Genomic DNA, 19,817 nt, shown 5'->3' with positions numbered 1-19,817 from the left:
ATTTTGACTGTATTACAGTCTGGTAACTCTTAAACACCTACGGAGAAATGGTGGTTCAGGAAATATTCTTAAACAGTTAAGCTGAGCGTGATCTGTGTCTCCTTGCTTTTGTGTGCTGTTAATAAAGTTATACTACCTTGTTACAGAAGATGCCCCTATTGATATTTTGAAGAGAGTTTGCAAAGAATGATGTCTGAGATAGTTAAACAATTTGGAGAGTATTATTCCCATGTCTAAGCAGTGGATTTATGTATCAATATAGAGCTAAAATCATCATTCTTCCCTTAGAATTTCAAAAAATATCCTTGACTATGTATCCTTGACTGAGCATCAACTATAACAGTGTTCTTGTTTAGTGTATTGAATGTGATATTTAAAGCCCAGTTGAAGGCTACTGAAGAGCAGACAGATAAATATACTTGAAGCATAGAGGTCTAATGGATACATTTAGTTATCACTCCAGTGTTCTTTGCTTAGAGGTTACTTGAAATGTTAATCAGACACTAAATTTAAAACCCAGGAAAATGTCTACTAAATGTTAGGGTCATGTTGAGAATATGCGAGGTTCTAGAAGGATATTAGTTGCTACACTTCACAGCACATTGGACCAAAGATCTGTTATCTGACGAATGAAATGCAAAAAATGCTGATGTACAATAATGCCAACTACCAAGAGGAATGTTTGATGGTTTTAATTTGGCATTTAGATGTTTTTTTCTTCAATGTAGTTCAGTTTGTGCTGGTAGGCAGATGAGAAATTAGGGAAGGGGAAAATAGAACTGTTGTCTTGGAGTTTAAAAAATAGTATGCAGTGAAATTTTTGTACGTGTAGATAAATGGGATGCTAGTCCCATGGCCGCCCGTTGATGTCTTTATGACAGAAATTCAATTTATATTCAATGGGTAGTTATGGTCTAAAAAGTGCAGTAAATCCAGAAGGCTGCAAAGTCTCATGCATATGGAAGTAAGAGGATTAGACTTTTTTTTTCTCCTCATAATTGAAAAACCATGTCTTCTTAAGCAGAAATACTGCTTACAAAAATAGAAAAAAGACAATTTCCCTTTAGCATCCAACCTCCAAGAAAAGCCTCTTTTCTTTATAAAAGGAAAGAAATGCCAGCCAGAACTTTCACAAGAAGGGAAGAAGCCAGATATGTGGGGGCTGTGTTTATCTAAGCTCAAGTGATAAAATGTGATTAAGTGAGATTGTAGCAGCCATAACGTACAGCAGAAGAATATCAAGAAGGAAGCGGGCAATTCCTTTGGCATTTTCTCTGAGGTGTCTGGTCCTGGGGCTGCTGTGAGAGGGTAAAATTTCTCTGGAATTTTAGTAAAAGTACATAATTACTCTTCCTGCTCCCTGCTGTCTCCATGCAAAATGGTACTTCAGGGGCAGCAGAGTTGTACTGAGGCAATTCAATAAAGGAGGATAATGACAAAACAGGATCTTACAAATGCTTTCTTTTTAAGACTGAAATTTGTACTTACTGATATAATCAATATTTCAGAGGAATGGAAACTTTTTCCTTTCTCTCTTTTCCCCCTTCTTCCCAGTAGAGAATAACTCCTCTGTATTATAAATCTTTCTTTCTAATTACTTTGCTGATTGCTCGCATCTTCTGTGGGGTGTTTGATTCCAGCACTGAGCTCTGCAGAGACTGGATTTCTTAATCTTTATGTGGTAAATAAAATCAGTCCTAACCAGATAGGTTTATCTTTTCTTAAGATGTGTGTTTGAGTGTATAGAAAGATTTGGCTTAGAGTGTGGTGATTTAACTGGTTACAGAAACCCATTTCTGAAGGTGACATGGTCATATTTTGTGTCTATTTGAGTTTATGGAGTAAATAAATGATTTCCTTTTTCTCCATGGCGTATTATGCACACACAAATCATAGAATCACAGAATACTACACATACTTTAGTAGGAAAAGTTTGACATTCTAAGCTGGTTGATGAATAAATGGGAGTAAATTAACATTAGTGTCATGATACTTGCAAGTTTGAAGTGAGATTCTGCCTGCTTCATTAGTTACTTTAAGGAGTATTTTTGTGTGGATTTGTATAAGATGCAATGCAATACACTAATTATATACAGACACTATATTTTATAAAAAGAATATCTTTTATTAAGCTGATTCCTCTTGTGCTCAAAATGTTTTTCTTTTTGTTCTTTCTTTGTAGTTGCTTCCATATTGTTTGCTGTATATGTAAGACCTGTTGGTTGTTATACTGCTCTAAGATATTGTATAACGTGTTAGGACATTTGAAGAAAAGAAGTACCACATCTTAAGCTGCTGTAATATCTTGTATTAGCAGACAGTCTTGCAAAACTAGAGAGTAATTTTGAGAATCAGCCAAAAAGTGGTGGTTTTATGTTGGTTTCCTGTAAAGTTTGCTTACTGCTGGCTATTAAACCATATGACTGGGATGTTCTCTTTATTTCGTTCCCTTATATTGCCAGTATCTTCAGACAGTATTGGTTGAAAATAGGGAATACCATCTTCAGCTTCCTTTCAAGAAGGCAGATGCAGAGTTAGAAAGTTCCTAGCAATGAGAAGAGAGAACCAAATTTCTTTGTGGCAGGCAAGAAACAACTAGAGAAGGTTGAAAAACTGTGTCAGAAAGCTTAATGTCATCCTGAGGTTGGCTATCAGGAGTAGAGGAACACAAGACAGGGCAAGCTTAAAGGAAAAGACTCAGCTAACATGGTAGCTGTATCTTAGAATCATAGAATTTGTAAGGGATGTGCAGTGGTCATTGAGTCCAACTCCAACCACCCAAAAATTAAACCATATTTTTGAGACTGTTGTGCAAATGCTTCTTGAACTCTGGCAACTTGGGGCCGTGACCATTCCCCTGGGCAGCCTGTTTCAGAGCCCAGCCACCCTTTGGATTGCAAATTGTGTTGGCATCTCAGTGCTGTGGTTCCCTGAGGAGGTAGCCTGGGCTCAGCACCAGGAACCAAGCAGCAGCAGCTGGGACAATACCTGCACTGGGTCAGCATTGCAAGCAGGGCTTAGAGTTGCCCAAGATCAAATGGTGTTTCAAGCATCTCTGCCAAAATCTTTGATCCAAAAAAAGTGATGTTCTGAAAGGAGCATCTCTCACCCTGCCATCACCATGACATTGTGATGCTGTGCTGTTGTCTCCATGCAAGGTTGAGACTTGCTGACTCACCATCCATCTCATTGCTGAGACTCGTTTACAACATCCCAGTTATAAAATGGAGAAGCTACGTGGGCTTTTCTGCGCTACAACAGTCACTGTGTGAAATGTTGTTGCTGTGGAAGAATGGTTATATTTATTTTTCCCTGAGTGCAGTCAAAGCCTTTTCAGTGAATAATGCAACATATTTGATGCTTTGGAGAATGATCTTTTGAAGATTAATGATTTTTATTTACAGTGTTTGTGATGCATAATAGCATCTCTCTGTATTCATCTTTTATTGCAGAATTATATTTCAGGTGAATCATATGGCAAAATAAGAGCACATTTAATTTTTCTCTTGAAGAGGAAGTATGTAGAAAAACTGAATTTGTTTCTTGTGAGGTTCACAAGAATTTCTCAACTGTGAGGACATAGTTGTGTATCTCATTTTGTCAAGCACTGGAGATCATGAAGAAATTTACAGATTCTACAGGTGTGGGGTAAACTTTCCTTCACTGTAAGGCCTGGCTTTCAGGGCAATGTTTGTGCTAGGAAACAGTGCTGTAGCCAATGCTGGCTTAAGTGCTAATCCTGCATTTGTGCACATTGTTTCTTGTCTTCTCAGCATGATTGTGACCTGTGCAATCTGGTGTTTCGCCAGATGGTATCCAGGAGCAGCATGGCAGTGCTAAGGCAGGAGCTGCTCCTTATGGGCAGGTTGGATTGCAGTCAGTTCTGGGTAAGGATAAAGGCTGCAGCCCACGTCCCTTGCTCCCTGGACTGGAGAATGACTTGCTCTGTGCAGCCATACAGACGCAAACAAGGGAGCAGGCTTGCATGGTGAAGCTGGTAAAGAGTTTGCTGCTTTTGATTTGTTGGGCATGAGGTCCTTCACCTTCTGCTGGGCTGACAGAACTTGTGAAACCATCAGGAGATTGATCTGAAAAAAAAAAAAAAAAAAAAAGTATTCAAGGGATTGGTGGGCTAGCATGAAGTTGGAGGGTCAAAGCTGGTGCAGGGAAGGGGCAAAACCATGAGATGTAGGAAAAGTAAGAACAGGACCAAAGGCATCAGCCCTAAGAGCAAGCTGCTGTTATCGCCTTCTGTAGCCTGGTCTAGTCCTGGAGGTGAACACAAAACAGCATGGGGAACTTTAGTACCTCTTCTAGCCTATGGTTATGGGAAGCTTGCATTTCTTCTGTCAGACCAGTCTGTCAGAGTCGTTAGCAGATGGGATTTTATCCCTTAAGGTCAACACAACTTTTATATTTGCTTTTTGTATAGGAGCAGCAGATAGGTGCACAGGGGCTTAGAAAGCAGAAGACTTTTTGGTCACACCCCATTTGCTCTGGCCCACCTCTGTCTGAAGTTTTTGGTCAGTAGAGTCATGTTTTCAGATTGTCTAGAGGTGTTTTGTTGTTTTTTTCTTTTCTATCTTGGAAAAAAGATTTCTGTCCTGCCCTCTGCCCCAGCTGACACAAATACTGGTCTTGAAACACGTGGATCGACATGTGACAGTCTGTGCATTGCTTTTAAGAATCTGGCACCACCTCTCTGTGGCTTTTCCCAGCCTGACAGCTGTCTCCTGATGCTGCTGTGGAGGTATTTTGTCCTTGGCATGTGATTTCCAAATCTTTCGCCACTTCTTCGTGATCGTTTTGAATTGAGAGCTGATTAATGATTGTTTCTTTAGTGGCAGTGGTTGCCTGTTAATAATGGTTATCCAGCTTCTTTGTGTCTGCCTGAATATCATGTGCTCAGATGACTCCAAAGGAAACATATCTGTGCACTGTGCAAGTGTCTAAAGATAGCAGTAATAATCTCTAGCTTTCTTCATTTCAGTCAGTAGAAGAAATTACTGGGCACGCTTCTGTTTGTGTGGAGTACATGCTGAGATAAGTCGATGTTGACATCTGTTTCAGTACCAATTTCTCATGTCTCCCTATTAGTGTTGCTAGAGGAAAGTATTTTTCTATAAAATCTCTAAACTTATCTTTGTTTTCTGTTGGTTTTTTGTTTTTTGTTTTTTTCAATGCCAGTGAGTAGCACACTTTTCTGCCCCTTTGCAAACTGCCAACTGTCTGTTCCACCGAAGTTCCTTCTGGCTCCAATCCCAGGGTTTTGGGGGAACAATAGATTCTATTTTAGTCAGTACAGATTTAATTGCTATGAACAAGGTTGACAATTATCTCTTTTTGTGTTTGAGAATCCCACCAGCTGCTTTAGATGAATTTAAATCACTGCATCATGCTAAATCCATGTCAGGAGCTATAATACCAAATTTGAGGCACCTGGTAACCTGTCCTTGGCCATTATTTTAAGTCATTTTTTTTTGCTGCATTTAATTCTGTTTCTTTTACCTTTCCTTTAACCTTGGTTCTCTGCACCAGGTAGCATTATTAGTCATACTATGGGACTTCTATACTGAAGGTAAATTTTGAGGAAAATTCATTTCAAATAACAAGGAAACTTACTGACAGAGAAGTTGGCATCTCAGTTCTCACTCCCTCAGGCACATAAGGTGGGACTGATGTGACCGTGTACTGACAACCTGCTGTGTGAGTGTTTAGGCTCCGCATTATTGTCCACAAAGAGGAACAGACACTTCACACCAATGTAAACAACTAAAATAGGTCAGATGAATCATGCCCCCAGATGTCCTCTTTCTCTTTACTTATAAATAAAGTCTGGGTGATTAGCTAGGACTTAGCTGTCTGCACCGTGGACATCTGAATAGATCTCACTTCTGCAGAACATGCTTGTAGCAGCCATCACATGGAGATGACTGCAGGCACATGCAGATGCCTAAGAGGATTAAAAATACTTGGCTTGGTGCACAGTCATTGCAACTGCAGATGCAGAGGTGAAGATGCTCTGGACTTGACTTCTTGAAGCTGAAGGCAGACCTACCCAAGCAACAGTGTTTCCCTTCACCCTGGGAATTCCTGTACTGTGTTCTGAGAAAAGTTTGCCTCCAAAGTGTGAAGAACACATTGATTTTTTTCCAAAGTAAGCTACAGATTGGTGTTTCATATATGCAGTTAGATAGCACTAAGTTGTGGTGCACCATTTCTTTTTCATTGCTAGCTCTTTCTGTGTTGTCTCTTCAGTTTTGCTGTGGCAATATGTTGATTTGGGTTTTATAAAACAAAATTTTTGCTGCCCGGGTGTACCGGCAGCAAAACTGGCATGTGGAGGTTTGCTTTCACCAGGAAAGCCAAGAGAGGCAATGTGTGGGACAGTGCACCTTTCCACCTTTGCCTAACAAGTTGGCTCCCCTGCTAACTTGTGGAATTAACTGTTGCATTCTGCAGGGTTTTCTTTCTAGTTCTCATACCTTTGTTTGGTGTTTATTTGCAGTCTTGTCAGAAGGTTAGTAAATTCCTCTTGAAGTTCCAGTTTCAATTGCTGTGTATTTCATTGTGCAACTGTAATTATAATTTCTGAGAACAAGTTGTTCCTTGGAGTCGCAGTGTACAAGAGCACACTAATATTTTATTATTTCCTGATACATATTTTTACAGATCTTGACAAGACTTTTATTTCCCAGTGGCTTGGGAAGAATGGGAAGGGCTACATACAAGTTACAGTATGCATTAGTTCTGGTATAGACTTTGTACCTGTTGTAAGATCTTAACCTCTTGGTGCCTCCTCTGCTCTCGGCTGGGGGTGCATCTGTTCATCCTGCTACCCCATCCCATAAGGGCAGGGGTAGGAGGAATACCTTACACTGAGGTTTGGCCGTGGCTCCACGCCGAACTCACATCTGTGCCCTTTAGGGGACAGGTCACAGCACTTCCCTAATATGAAAGCATACCATTGTAATAGGTGGCATGCCAACTGCAGAGCTTGGATACCTCCCCTCTGGGTAATGAGTGTATTGGGCTGGAATGGACAGCCCTGCCTCCAAGCCATATACATTCACTTAATGTTTCACTGCTGCTGCTTGCTCTTGAGTAGTAGTTGCACGTTCTGCTATGATTCTTCTTTTTATTGATACTAATTTTAACACTATGTGTATGACTATATTAAAAGAAAATTTATAAAAATACTGTAGTGTTTTCTAATCCTGTTTCACATTAAATACTGACAATTTTTTAACCTTAAGGTTAGAAACGCTAATTTTGGAGTTGTCTTTTACTCCCAAGCAGAGTGAATGAACGCTATGCGAATGTTTTGATAGATGATCAAAATCTATAAAGATTAAGGTAGCTGGCATTGTTTTGCAGCTTCTTTTTAGGTACAAGTTGCTGATATTTTTGTCTTCTATTTAGCTTATATTTTAAAAGCTTCAAAGAAGAAAGGCTTCTAGAAAAGTAATTTTAATACTGGATGTAGAAGATTGAGTTTTGAGGCATGCTTCTATGGCAAAAAATCATTGTATTGTGTTTTTCACCTGATCACTTGCTGCAGATCTGCCATTTAATAATCTCCAGAGTAAAACTGATGGATATAAAAACTTCAGCAGCACAATATGTCTTCTGTAAGCTGTTATTAAAATTACCAATGTAAGAATGGCTTTGAGTTCATTTTTTGCTTACGGATTCTTGCTAACGAAGCTATACATTATGTTCTCTTTTTTTTCTTGCCTTGCATTTGTGTGCTTGCATACGTACATAATTTGCTATAATATCTTTTTAGGAATAAATTAGCAAATTGACATCTTTCAGGTTATAGGGACTTCACAATACCTGCTGTAGTAGAGGGTTATTGTGAACAAAGCGTTAGTACTTATCTCTGGAAATGTGTATGCTTTCTGTCACACTTGCCAAGATTAGCTTGGGGCTAATTTAAGTTGACAGCTGTATAAAAGGGATTAGTACTGCCATCACCAAACTGTTGCCATTAATTTTCACACATGCTAAATAGGAAAGATAATTTTTTTTGAAGCTTAGGCCAGTTTTGCATAAACCATTTATCATGATTTCTCTTAACCCTGAAAGAGCTGAGATGGTGCTCTACAGCATCATAGACTGATGTTTTCAGATTTACTTTAAATGCATAACTTGCTTTACTAGAAATATGAGGAGAGCTTTATTTGCATATAACTGGCATTAAGTTAACTGGGAAGAAAGGGTTTGTTTTGGCTATGCTTTCAAAAGTAAAGCTCTGGGAAATAAAGTTGCAAAAAAAAAAAAAAAAAAAAGGCATCTTGTTTTCTACAAGCATGCTTGCCACGGGCAAACATTCAGTTATGAGTTTACAATAAAATTAAAATATTTGGAGTTCAAATTGAGCATTTGGTTGCATGTTCTGTTTGTGGGTGGCAGTTGTTTTAGTAGTAGCAGTGTTGAACTTGTAGGCAAAGTGAGAATGTGTGAGGCTTGGAGGCCTCTTTCTGTTGGGATTAGAGGCAGGCTGCTGTCCCTGCATCAATTTAATCAGTGGTTGTCTATTTTTCTTGTAACTAGGGTGGGACAAGTAGACCCTCTGTGCAAACATGCTTTCTTATATTCCCTTACAAGGGGATTCTGTGCTCAAATTTATCCTCAATCTCATGTGCATAAGGACTTGTACAGCTGGTGGGAACAGATCTGGGGGTAGCTGCTATTCCCCTGCATTAGAATGAAGGAAGAGGAACAATGGGGATCTTCATTTCCACGTGAGCTGGAAGACTGAGCCAAAGAGGTTTCTCTTGAAAATACAGCTAAAACCCACTATCCACATACGTGATTCTCAGTGTGCAGCCAAAAGCCAAGTGCTGCTTATCAGTGAACTCTGATCTATCACCCTTCAAGGCCAACAGCTGAAAACACTTTTTTTTTTCCTTTTTTTTTTTTTTTTCTCTCTTTTTGTTCTGTAAGGGTGGTGAGACTGTGGCACATTTCCATGAGAGGTAGTAGAGACTCCATCTGTGAAGATATCTGAAACCCAGCTGGCATGGTCCTGGGCATCCTGTGCTAGGTGACCCTGCTTGAGCAGGGGGTGGACCGTCTGGTCTCAGTATCATCTCACATCAGTCTCAGTCCTTCCATGATTCTATTTCAAGAGTTGTCAATCTTAATGGGTAAAATGGAGCCAAAGGGCAATTCTGAGACTGATGAACTGTGCTGATGTATTTTCCTATAAAAAGGATCCTTTTTGTTGTGTTTTGTTGTTCAGTGTTTCCATGTCCGATTTGAAGCTCTGACTTGTCACAATAGACAAAGCTGATGGCATTTTTTTTTTGTCCTTCTAAATAGCAGCAAAAAAGAAAAAAATCCAGTAAAGCATAAAGGTCTGAAGGTTTTTGTGCAGGTATGTTCTCCTGTAGACCAACTTCACCAGACTATGTTATTCACATAAGAAATGCCTGTGAAAAACTTTGAGAGTAACTTCTTTCTATATACCCTTTGAATACATATTTCCCCAAATTAACCCACTGAGGAGGAAAAGAAAAAGGTACAGTGCACCGTGTTAGTAGTGGAAACTGAGCTAGAAGGACCCTGGTCAACTCTTAGTTATTTTGCATCAGTTTCACTGTGCCTTCTGGGAAGTAAATGGTGGTTGTCTGTTGCAGCATCAAGTTCATCTTTGCTCTGGCAGCCTCTTATTATCCAGTGCCGATAGCCAGGAGAGAAGGAGTAAGGAAGGAATATTGGGCATTTATATTTCCAGCCATGGCTGGGATTACTCAGCCCTGAGGTGAGATCACTCTTAACCACATTTGAGTCCCACCAGACTGGCTCAGCATCTGCTGTAGGCTCTCCATCTGTTGCTTTGCGGATGTAGTTACCTGCATCCTAATCACTGACAGAGCTGCTGCTCATCACTTTTTGTTTAGTGATGATGGGTTTTTGCTCTATTGCTATGACCTAATACTGTTTGGTTGCTTTGTATTTTGGGTTTTATGGAAAGTGTAACTGAATAGTGTGCCACTAGTGCGATACCAGTTTGTGCTCATTTACACTAAAATTGGTTTTGGAAATTCTTAAAACTTTTTCTTTGCATTGTTTTTGACTGCTTTAATGTATTTTAATCTTAAATCATATTCCACTGTAGGGTCCTGCCTATTTTAATCCAATATTTAGTCCAGATTGTCTTGGTAGATGTGATAGCTTCTAGCTAGGTCATAAAATGGAGTTGACCCTGTATACCAATATGATTATTGACATGAGAAGCCATATTTTCTCACTAGGGCATCACAAGGCTCGTATTCTTCAGCTCTGCATTCACTTCCAATTTGTTTAAGGAAATGAAGATTTTAAACAGCCCAATGGATTCGAAGAAACAATTGAGGAATGGCTTCAATTTCTGCCCATAGCAGACAATACTAGTGGGTATTTTGATTTTGATGTGAGCAATATCGCAGTTACAGTAATGAATGAATGAAATTGTTTAGTCTGTTTCTAAAGCTTCCTTTCATCTGTGGGAGAATTCAAACAGATAGGATAAAATCTCTTTCAAGTCGATTCCCAATGCAGAAATAAATCTTGTGTGGGTGAAGGGGGAGAAACAGCCACCTACCTGGGAATCTAAGACTGTAAATGAGATATCACAGAAAAAGGCAGTGGCATCCACTCGAATGCTAATTCACTGAAGGTGAGGAGAAAAGGGGGAGGAAAAAGGGAGGTGGAGCTGGAGAGTGGAGGAGAAAAAAGACAGCAAAATGGTTATGAAAATGAGTTCTTTTATGGTATCTTCAAAAATCCTCATTCTGGTGAAATGACAATGGTTGAAATTATACAGCAAAACTGGGGGAACATTTTCTGCTATTTTGAGTATGGTATTAATTAATCTGTGCTATTTTTGTACTATTGGTTAGGTTGGATCCAAGCTGCTGTCACACTGATGGTGACAGCATGGAGTAAGTCCCCAGCTGCAGTGAGGAAGGAGGCTAGAGCTCTTGTCAGGCACTGGAGGCTGGTGGGGGACAGGACGGTGTGTTACAGGTTTCTTCTGTGTCTTGTTTAAAGCTTAAATTTCTCTGTCAGAAGTTTTGGACCCTTGCAGATTGGTTTTATGTCCTTTCCACTTGATCTCTTCTTGTTTTCAGCTTCCTACCTGCAGAAGCCACCTCATCAGTGAGAAATGCATGTTGCTGAATCATCAGGTCCCCAGTTGTGGGCGGGTTTTATTTCTGAGCAGGGGCAGTTCTAGAGCATATGTGCAGCCAATTCCCACATTTTTCCTGGTGCAAGAGCAGATCTTGGAGTTCTAATAGCCCTTAGATTTCAAAAAGCATGTTTGTGCGCATTGCTATAGCTGTGTATCATTTAGCATTTCTGCTAACCCTTATTTTGTCAAGATGTGAAATAAAAAACCTTGCAAGATTTCTGAGATTACAAAAACAAAGTAGTTGGACTACTTACTTTTCTATAGTTCGACAACTAGACTAGAGGAAAACACTCCTGCAGCATGGCTTAGGACTTTTGCTAGAGTAAGTACAATTGAATGCATTCTTAACAAGTATGGTTTAGATAAGAGTAAAACAGCCGAAGATAGTCCAGAAAGTAGATGTATTGATATAGGGCACCGAATGGGAATACTTCAGAAGACTTGACAGTTGTATGTTGTTGTTATTTTTGTGTCAGGAACCAGTTATTGAAAGCTATTTTGAGTTTATTCAACTGGCCTGTTTTTGCTGTTTTAAGACAAATTTAGGATTTTTTGTGATCAGTGGCATCAAGAGGATTTGGAGCCCTGCTGAATGAATGAAGAATAGAAGCACAGTGTGACCTACATCTTTGTTCAGTTAGATGCCACTTGGGGTCTTGTGAGATACCGGCAGAATGCTAATTGTGAGCCAGTCAAACACTCTGGCTCGTATCTGGAGGATTTGCTTTCAGTTGAGGACATGCCAGAGATTAGTTTGTAAAGTACTGAAGTGTCTGTCAAGGTTGACACAAGTACCTCTGTGTCCTGGTTTTGGCTGAGACAGTGTTGATAGCACACCAATGCTTGGGTTGTTGCTGAGTGATGAGAGCACACCTGCCAGCCTGCTGGCAGGGGAAGAGCCACTGTCTTTATAGCTCAGCAACAAGGGACAGGGCAGAGCCAGGGCTGCTGGCCTGAATTAGGGGAAGGGTTATTCTGTACCACATGGCATCGTGCTGTGAGGAGGGCATTGACTGGGCAGGGCAGCAGTCAGCGGGTGGTGAGACGTTGTGTTGACAGTGGGGCACTGGTTGGCAGGCAGTTGTATTGTTAGCTGGGCAGCAGTCAGTGGGTGGTGAATAATTGCATTATGGATGGGCATATGTATTGGTTATCACCACATTTTTTTGTTTCCATTTTCCTTTTCTGTCTTACTGAATAGTTTTTATCTCAATCCACAGGTTCTACTTTGTTTCCAGTTCTCTCTCTCATCCTGCTTGTGGGGAGGGGCAGTGAGCAAACGGCGCTGTGGTGCTGGGCTGCTGCTGGGACAAGCCACAAAACCATAAAATCCCACCACCTTACTGTTTGTGCAGGCTTCACAAGGCTCCTGTTTGCAAAATGGGATGTATTTTTGCACTGCTGTACAATAGGCTAAACCTTTGGGCTGTCTATGCGTGTTTGACACCATAGAGGCAGCCAATTCTCTAATCTGATCCAAATTAGGTATGCTATTTGGATTGCACTTCATAAAAGATTGGATAACTCATAAATGAATAATGTGGGGGAGGAGAAAAGAAGATGATGCTACAGGTCTAACCAAACAGTTCTTTGAGGAAATGTAATGAGGAGAGAAGGGAAAAAAATCCCTTGAAAACCAATGTCTGAGTAAAAGGTAGAGAATTATAGGCCTCTGTCCTTTTTCCCCTCCCCTTTCACTCCAACATTTTCTTCTTATCTATGTCCATGATATAATGGAAGTGAGGGCAAATGCACGGTCAGAGTTTTGTGTTGGCAGGGTATTTCTTTTATGAAGTGTGAGAAGGTAATGCTTTATCTCATCTTGTTCGCTTTAATGGAGATAAATAACATCGTTCTGGGGAGTGGACAGAAAGATAAATATGAGAAGGAACTGGAAAGCTTAGGAAGTTGAGGCAGTTCCTCTACAAAGGAGGATGGCAAGTTTTCTATTAAAAAAATCAGAGGTTTAATTAAGAGCTTTTTTTTTTTTCTTTAAGAGATATAAACGTCTTGTTAGTTCTGCTTTGTTGTTTGTATAAGCAATTTGAATATGGGGTTTGTCTTGATAAGTTAGTCTGAGAGAGCAAGGAGCAAAGACAACAGTGAAAACAGTGTTGGAAAGCTGGTAGAAAGAAGTGCCTCAAGAAGGGATTTAAGAAGCTGCACAGAGAAAAGGACTTCAAAAGACAGCAATGACAGAGCTGTTTCAGTAGAAGGTGCCACCTGCTTCCATGCGAGGCAGCCCTTTTCCAGAACTTGGGATGTGAGGGCAAAGGAGCACCCATATCAGCAGAAAGGAACTGTTTGGTATCTAGACCCCGCGTGACTTGTTGTGCCTGTAAGAACTCTTGACATTGTGATTAGTTTGAGTCTTCGTTAAGATTTTCAATATATATATTTCTGATTGGAACTGTGAGAGGGAACATGTCTTTCACATGTCTTTTGGGGGTTGGACTCGATGATCTCTGGAGGTCCCTTGCAACCCCTACAATTCTGTGATTCTGTGATTCTGTGATTCTGTGATTCTGTGATTCTGTGATTCTGTGATTCTGTGATTCTGTGATTCTGTGATTCTGTGATTCTGTGATTCTGTGATTCTGTGATTCTGTGATTCACAGCCCCATCTCTTGCTACAATATACTGACACAGCAATCCCCTTGCCTTGTTGGTATTCAGTCTTCCCAGGTTCCCTTTGTCCACAGCCTGTCGTAGGAGGTGCTTGTTGCACAGTTCAGCTGCCAGGTGTTTCACAGCAGCTGCCTGCCAGGCTGTTTTGTCAGGTCTCTGTGTTCTCAGAGCCTTTCTCATGTATTCAGCAACTTGACAAATTTTCTTGGTAGGAGCTTTCTAAAATGATACCATATTGTGCGTAACTTAACATGCTGTTGAACATCAGAATATCTCCTGCTTTACAAGTCCCTGAAGCATTGCCGAGCTCAGAAACCAGAGCAGCTCTAACAGGAAGCAATAAGGAATGTAGTGGTTTTTGTAAGGAGCAGCTCTTGTCTCTATTTGTCTTTTTTTTTTTTTCCATGAGATTGAAATGAAAGCAGCTACCAACAGCAGCAAGGAGACTAAGCAGCTGAACTGCGTATTTGTTAGTTCCCAATGTGATCAAACTGTGCTGACTCTGCTGTTGCAATACTTTAATTGTGCTGGTAGCCTTTCAAACTAGAGAAGTGTTGGTCAGCTCATATAAATTCTTTGATATTTGTTTTTATTTCTCTTTCTGATTGTATGTTGAGTTTTCAAGCTAGAATTTTATTGCATCAGTATTTGATCTACAGGTGTTCAAATGCTGGGCTCTGTAGAGGAAGAGTGCTTAAGCTGCTCACAGGCATCTTGCAACTACATGCTCCTTGATCTGTGGTCTGTATGTGTTTCACAAAATGAATTTATCCCCAGTTGATGTTTCTTTACAAGAAATATTTGCAAACAACTGGTGGTATCATGCATACCAATGTTCACTGCAAATGAAAGCCCTCTCCAGTCAGACTGCAGTGTGTGATGTTCATCAGCACTGCAGTGAAACTTAGTTTATGGAAATAGTTAATTGTAGTGGATTTGCATATGAAGTATGAGCATGTTTTTTCTCTTTGGAGGAAGAAGTACTCATTTGCATGTCAGAGTGTCATGTTGCTCTTAAAAAATCAAAAGAATATTTAATCTTTAAGCAAGGATGACACAGGATCACATTTCCCCAAGAAGAGGCAGGCTGATGCTGAGTCCCCTGCAGGCCTGCCTTCAGTTTTTGTTTTCTTTTCTTCCCAACAGCCTCTATCAATGCTTTTTGTTATGTAAAATTTTACTGTAATCAAAACATTAGAGATCAGGTATGTCTTGAACTTGCCATCAGGATTATGACATGTCTTCAAGCTGTTTTGCTTTCTGGGGAGGCCGTGGTTGTTTTGAAGGATATTTTGTACCTGATATGAAATTGCTTCTCCAATGGTGGAAACACTGCTGCTAAGAAGAGATATCTTGTGGCCTCAAGCCTAACAATGAAGAGGAGGGGTTAGGCAGCATCTGTGGACAAAGATATGCTTGTGTGAGTTACAAGAACTGGTCCCAGCCTGCACAGGTTCTCCCTGTGTGATGTCCAGACTGCCAAAGTGCACATCTTGCTGAGCACAGTGCTGACTGCTGCAAAGTTGGTTGGGTTTTGGTAAGAGTCTCAGGCAATAGTGGGAAATGTGCTCAAACATCATAGTTCTGAGATAGGTGGTAGTAATGGTAGTAACAGCAGTATCATGGGTCACACAGACTTCTGTTTAGGAGTCTAAAATGGTGGTGGCTTCTGCTTCGTAGTATTGAATGGAGGTGAGTGAGCAGCCATGGTGCAAGCCTTAGGATATCTTTGGCTGCGCAGAGCAGAACTGAACTCTTGTGCTTGTTTCTGCATGCCTGAAGCTCTTGGTGCAAATCAACTGCTTCTAAGTTGCAACTGGGGCAGAGGTGTGAGGATTTAAGGTTTTTTTTGTTTATTTGTTTTGATTTTGAAGATAGCCTGCAATGCATCTTTCAATGTTGCTATGGTGCAACTTGCCTTTTGCAATACAAAGCCAAGTCTGTCCCTTAAACAGACTAACAGCAGTTTCATTTTTTTGTATCTTTAGCACTAACAACTTTTAGATTTAGAGCCAATATTTTATTTGTGCAAGACTCAGAACTTGACAGAACACACCCCCTTAGCCAACAGATTCATTATTTACCATAGCAGGCATTGCTATAGAAAAGCAACTGAGGATCTCATGTTTCAGAAGAAAGCATAAATGTTATCAGACGTAACCATCAGATACTCTTTTTAGGGAAAATTGTGTCATGCCTAAGGGTAAACATGCTTGTGATTCCATTGGTTCTTACTCACACAGTTGTGTGAGAAATTCTTGTTAAGTGTAGGTGTATGGAAACAAGCAAGTATGTAAATCTGTGTGTTTACATGTTTGTCCAAAAGTCAAGCATTCTAATTCAGTTGGCATTTGTTATACTTCTGGGTTATGATTCTGTATGTCTCTTGAGTCATGTAGGTGGTACTGGTGAAGGCTTCTGTGCTTTGCTAACTTGGACATGTCCTTTGTTTTCTTTTTTGATCCTTCACCCTCCCCCTTAGAGTAATAAATGCTGGGAAGAGCACACACAATGAAGATCAAGCCAGCTGTGAAGTCCTCTTTGTCAAGAAGAAAACTGGAGGCCCTAATTCTACACCAAACAAGAACTCAAAACGGAGATCATCACTCCCAAATGGAGAAGGTCTCCAGCTGAAAGACAGTTCGGTAAGAAGACTTCTGAATCTTGTCAGTAGAAAAGTACGAAAGAAATATAAAAGGATGTGATGTTATGACAGTGACAGAAGAACTCTAAATGTTTCATGCATTCCCATTACGTCCTATTAACTACATTTGCAGAAATACAGAATGCTTAGCTTAGCTACATTTTTCTTAGCTCTATTTCATTTTTAATTCATTGCATTGAAAAATGCTGTTTACATCTAAGATATTTTTGTTTAAATATTCAGAGGACAGTTCTCACATTTTCCTTTTCATTTCTGAAAACAATCATGAGAAATTTACTGCTTCAGAGTACTGTGAGATTAATGGCTGTGTTTAAGTTATCCAGTGAAGGTCACTGCAAGGATAACAGCGTCGCTGTTTGTTTAGTCACACAATTTTATGAAGTGTTGGACTCTTCCTTTGGATTCTACTTACTGAAGCAGTATTGCTTATCATAAACTTGGTTTAGATAGGTAGGTTAAGGTCCTCCAGCACCCTGAATTCAGTGATCACTGATCATATCTGTATATAGGGAGAGTGATGCCATGTACGCTCTGTTAGAATCATCTTCTGTTCATCTGTTTTGTTTCTGGACCTGTTATTTCATTTGTTCTTTAAGCATGGGCTCAGGCTCCAGGAATGTTTCATACTGTGTTAAATTCAGACATTCAGCTCTCTCAAAATGCCCTGTCTGGGAGTTGAAGATGAACAGTGTGAATAACCATACATTCTCTCTTCTGTTAGGAGAACACCACTTCTCCCTAGGTGCTAACTAGTCCTTCACTGGTCTATAAATACATGCTTTTTTTTTCTCTTTTCTAGTTTTTTTTTTTAACTTTTGGGTTGTGATCACTGGTGTGCTTCAGTTTGTCTCTCACAACCCCATGGCTCAGTGCACCTGATGTCTGCAGAAGTCATTGACGTCCTGAGGACCAAGTACTACTCATCTTCTTCCTCACCACTGGCTCCTTTTGCTCTGCTTCATACTTCCTTATTGCCGTAGCATCTTCAGACTGCTGTTTGCAAATAGCCTTGTCCTTTCCTTTTTCAAGTCTTTCTTAAAATCATTTGTACCAGTTCCCTGTGCTTATATTCCCCATTGCATTCAGACTGTCACAATTTTTTTCAAGTACGTATTTACGCTCTCCAGGATAAAGAATTGTTTCCTGTACTTGTTTAGATTAAAGAGTTTTGCATACACACAAACCAGGCAAAATAGAATTTGTTTCAATAGTCTATTTATAAAAAAAAAGTCTGTCTTAGACCATCCAGCTGCCTGCTGTTAATTTGCACAAGTGTTTGGTTCTGTGAGTGTATTTAATTTTTGTATGCACTGATTATTTTTAATGAAGCATGTATCTGTCCACAGTACTTGCATGTATATATAAAATACACAAAAATAAGCAACTACATGCTTAGTGCATGTGATGGGTGTGTTTGGCAACAAAGGTACTGCTGTAATGCACACAGTGCACTGCAAGGACCCTGAAACAGATACCAACTTGTGTAGGTGCATTCTGGTACTGTGTAGGGATGCTGATTCTGCTCTGATATCCCATTTAAGTTCTAGGTCTAGCCTGGGGGAAAACAGATCAGCTGCCTCTGCATCCCTGCTGCAGATGGGTGTAACAGTACTGAATTTGCCTCTGTTTTCATATTATGGGAGCATGCATGGACTACTGAAAGGTTCAAAATGATATTTCCCACGTCCAGTTAATTTTCAGTTTTGAGTGCTACCAGATGCTTCCCAGGAGAGCAAAGGCACACTATATTTTATACAGCTTCCTGCAGTTAGTCATCTTCCCAAGAAGGTACTCTTTTCCAAACATTACGTACTTAGTGTGTGTAGATTGCATTAAGAATACAGGACCATAAAACTTCATCATCAGAAAGATGTCTTAATTAGCCTTGATGTTATATAACATTGCAGACACCATACAGTTGCAGTACAATAGTGATAGGGCCTATAAACTGATTGTGTATTTTTGTAAGCTGTTTTTTGGTTTGTTTTTTTTTTAATCATTTGAATTGTCATTGGGATGACTGGATATTAGATGAGGCTGTGTTGTGTGAAATAGCTCAGACTTTTCTGATTTCTTCTGTATTTCCTACTTTGATTCTGTATCTTTTATCTCCATTTTGGAAAAACCTGCCACTTCCTTTCAAGTTTCTTAAGAGAAATCTTTTTATTTCCGATCTTCTTTACTTTCTTCTACTTCTAACATACTTTGACTGGAAGAGAGTCTGAACTGAGAAGCCAAGTGATATGTATAATACAGTACAGATTCCATGCTACTTGTTACCTTCTTTCTTCTTATCAACAACTTTACTTGTGTTTTTTATGTGACTCTTGAAGGTGCTGTAGCACTCATTGTTTAGCTGTGTAAAACCTGTGCTACTATACTATTAGACCACAGCTTCTGAATTTACATTTGTTATGTATTTTCTCAAAACAAGCAGCATATTCCTGGAGAAATTTTTCTACTAGAGGGCAGTCTTACACTAGCAATTAGTTAGATTTTTTCCTTTGTACATCTTTTGCTGCTTGAAGATACTGAAAAAAGGGAGGAAGGGGAACAGTACACATTATTTAGAATTATTTTATTTTATTTTTGTGTTTTAATATTGAAATTGAATATTGTACTTTTCCTTTACATAGCATTGTTAGCAGTGGAAGTGAATACTTTTAAAAAATGTCTGAGTCATTGCTAAATGTTATGAGTTAAATCTGTATCAAAAAGATATAGAATCATAGGGGTCAGAAAGGACCTCTGGGGATCAAGTCCAGCCTACTGTATAAATATAGCGTTGAGACACTCCACTGCATAGTGTAATATCATCCCAGCAAGTGTATATTAAGAAAGCCAGGGCATTAATCCTGTAGGAGCCTCATGGGGACATCACATCCCACTGTAACATATGAAATCATCTCTGAGTACAGAAGCACTTTGTAGAAATACTGGATGAAGAAGAGATGAGGGAAGTGATTTACTGAGTATTTGTCTGAAGAGGAGAGATATTTCCTAGTTTAGCTTAGTTTATTTTAAAGTATTGTGCATGAGGTAAATACAATCTGTAACTTGGTGTCTCTTCATTTAATTCAATCTGTTTCAACTTCCTTAGATTTTACCTTTTTTCCACTGAATGTTTGAGAAGGCCTTATGCCATCTTTGTTTTGCCCAGGTTTTTGGGAAGTGCATGAAACTGAGATGGCTGCTGCATCTGAGATTGTGTGCTTAGTGTTATTTCATGCTGACTCCATCATTGCAGCCTTGCAGTTAGCAGTGCAGCTCAAGGGAGCAGTGCAAAGCCATGCTGATGTATTGAGCTTATGTGGCAAAGTTTTGATAATAGGGTGTCTG

The 19,817-nt window shown here is 39.7% G+C and overlaps 1 protein-coding gene across 1 annotated transcript in view; it reads left to right on the top strand.

Annotated features, from left to right (window-relative positions):
* PPM1H (protein phosphatase, Mg2+/Mn2+ dependent 1H) overlaps nt 1–19,817 on the top strand; it is a 132,992-nt gene that overhangs the window by 44,764 nt on the left and 68,411 nt on the right. Inside the window, exon 2 of the mRNA XM_048947874.1 lies at nt 16,296–16,458. Coding sequence (XP_048803831.1) covers nt 16,296–16,458 — 163 coding nt within the window. The remainder of the gene's footprint in view (nt 1–16,295; nt 16,459–19,817) is intronic.

The sequence above is a fragment of the Lagopus muta genome, chromosome 1, assembly GCF_023343835.1.
Source record: "Lagopus muta isolate bLagMut1 chromosome 1, bLagMut1 primary, whole genome shotgun sequence".
Lineage (NCBI taxonomy): Eukaryota > Metazoa > Chordata > Aves > Galliformes > Phasianidae > Lagopus > Lagopus muta.
Note: the sequence above shows the minus strand (reverse complement) of the source record. Positions and strands in the feature narration are given on the sequence as shown.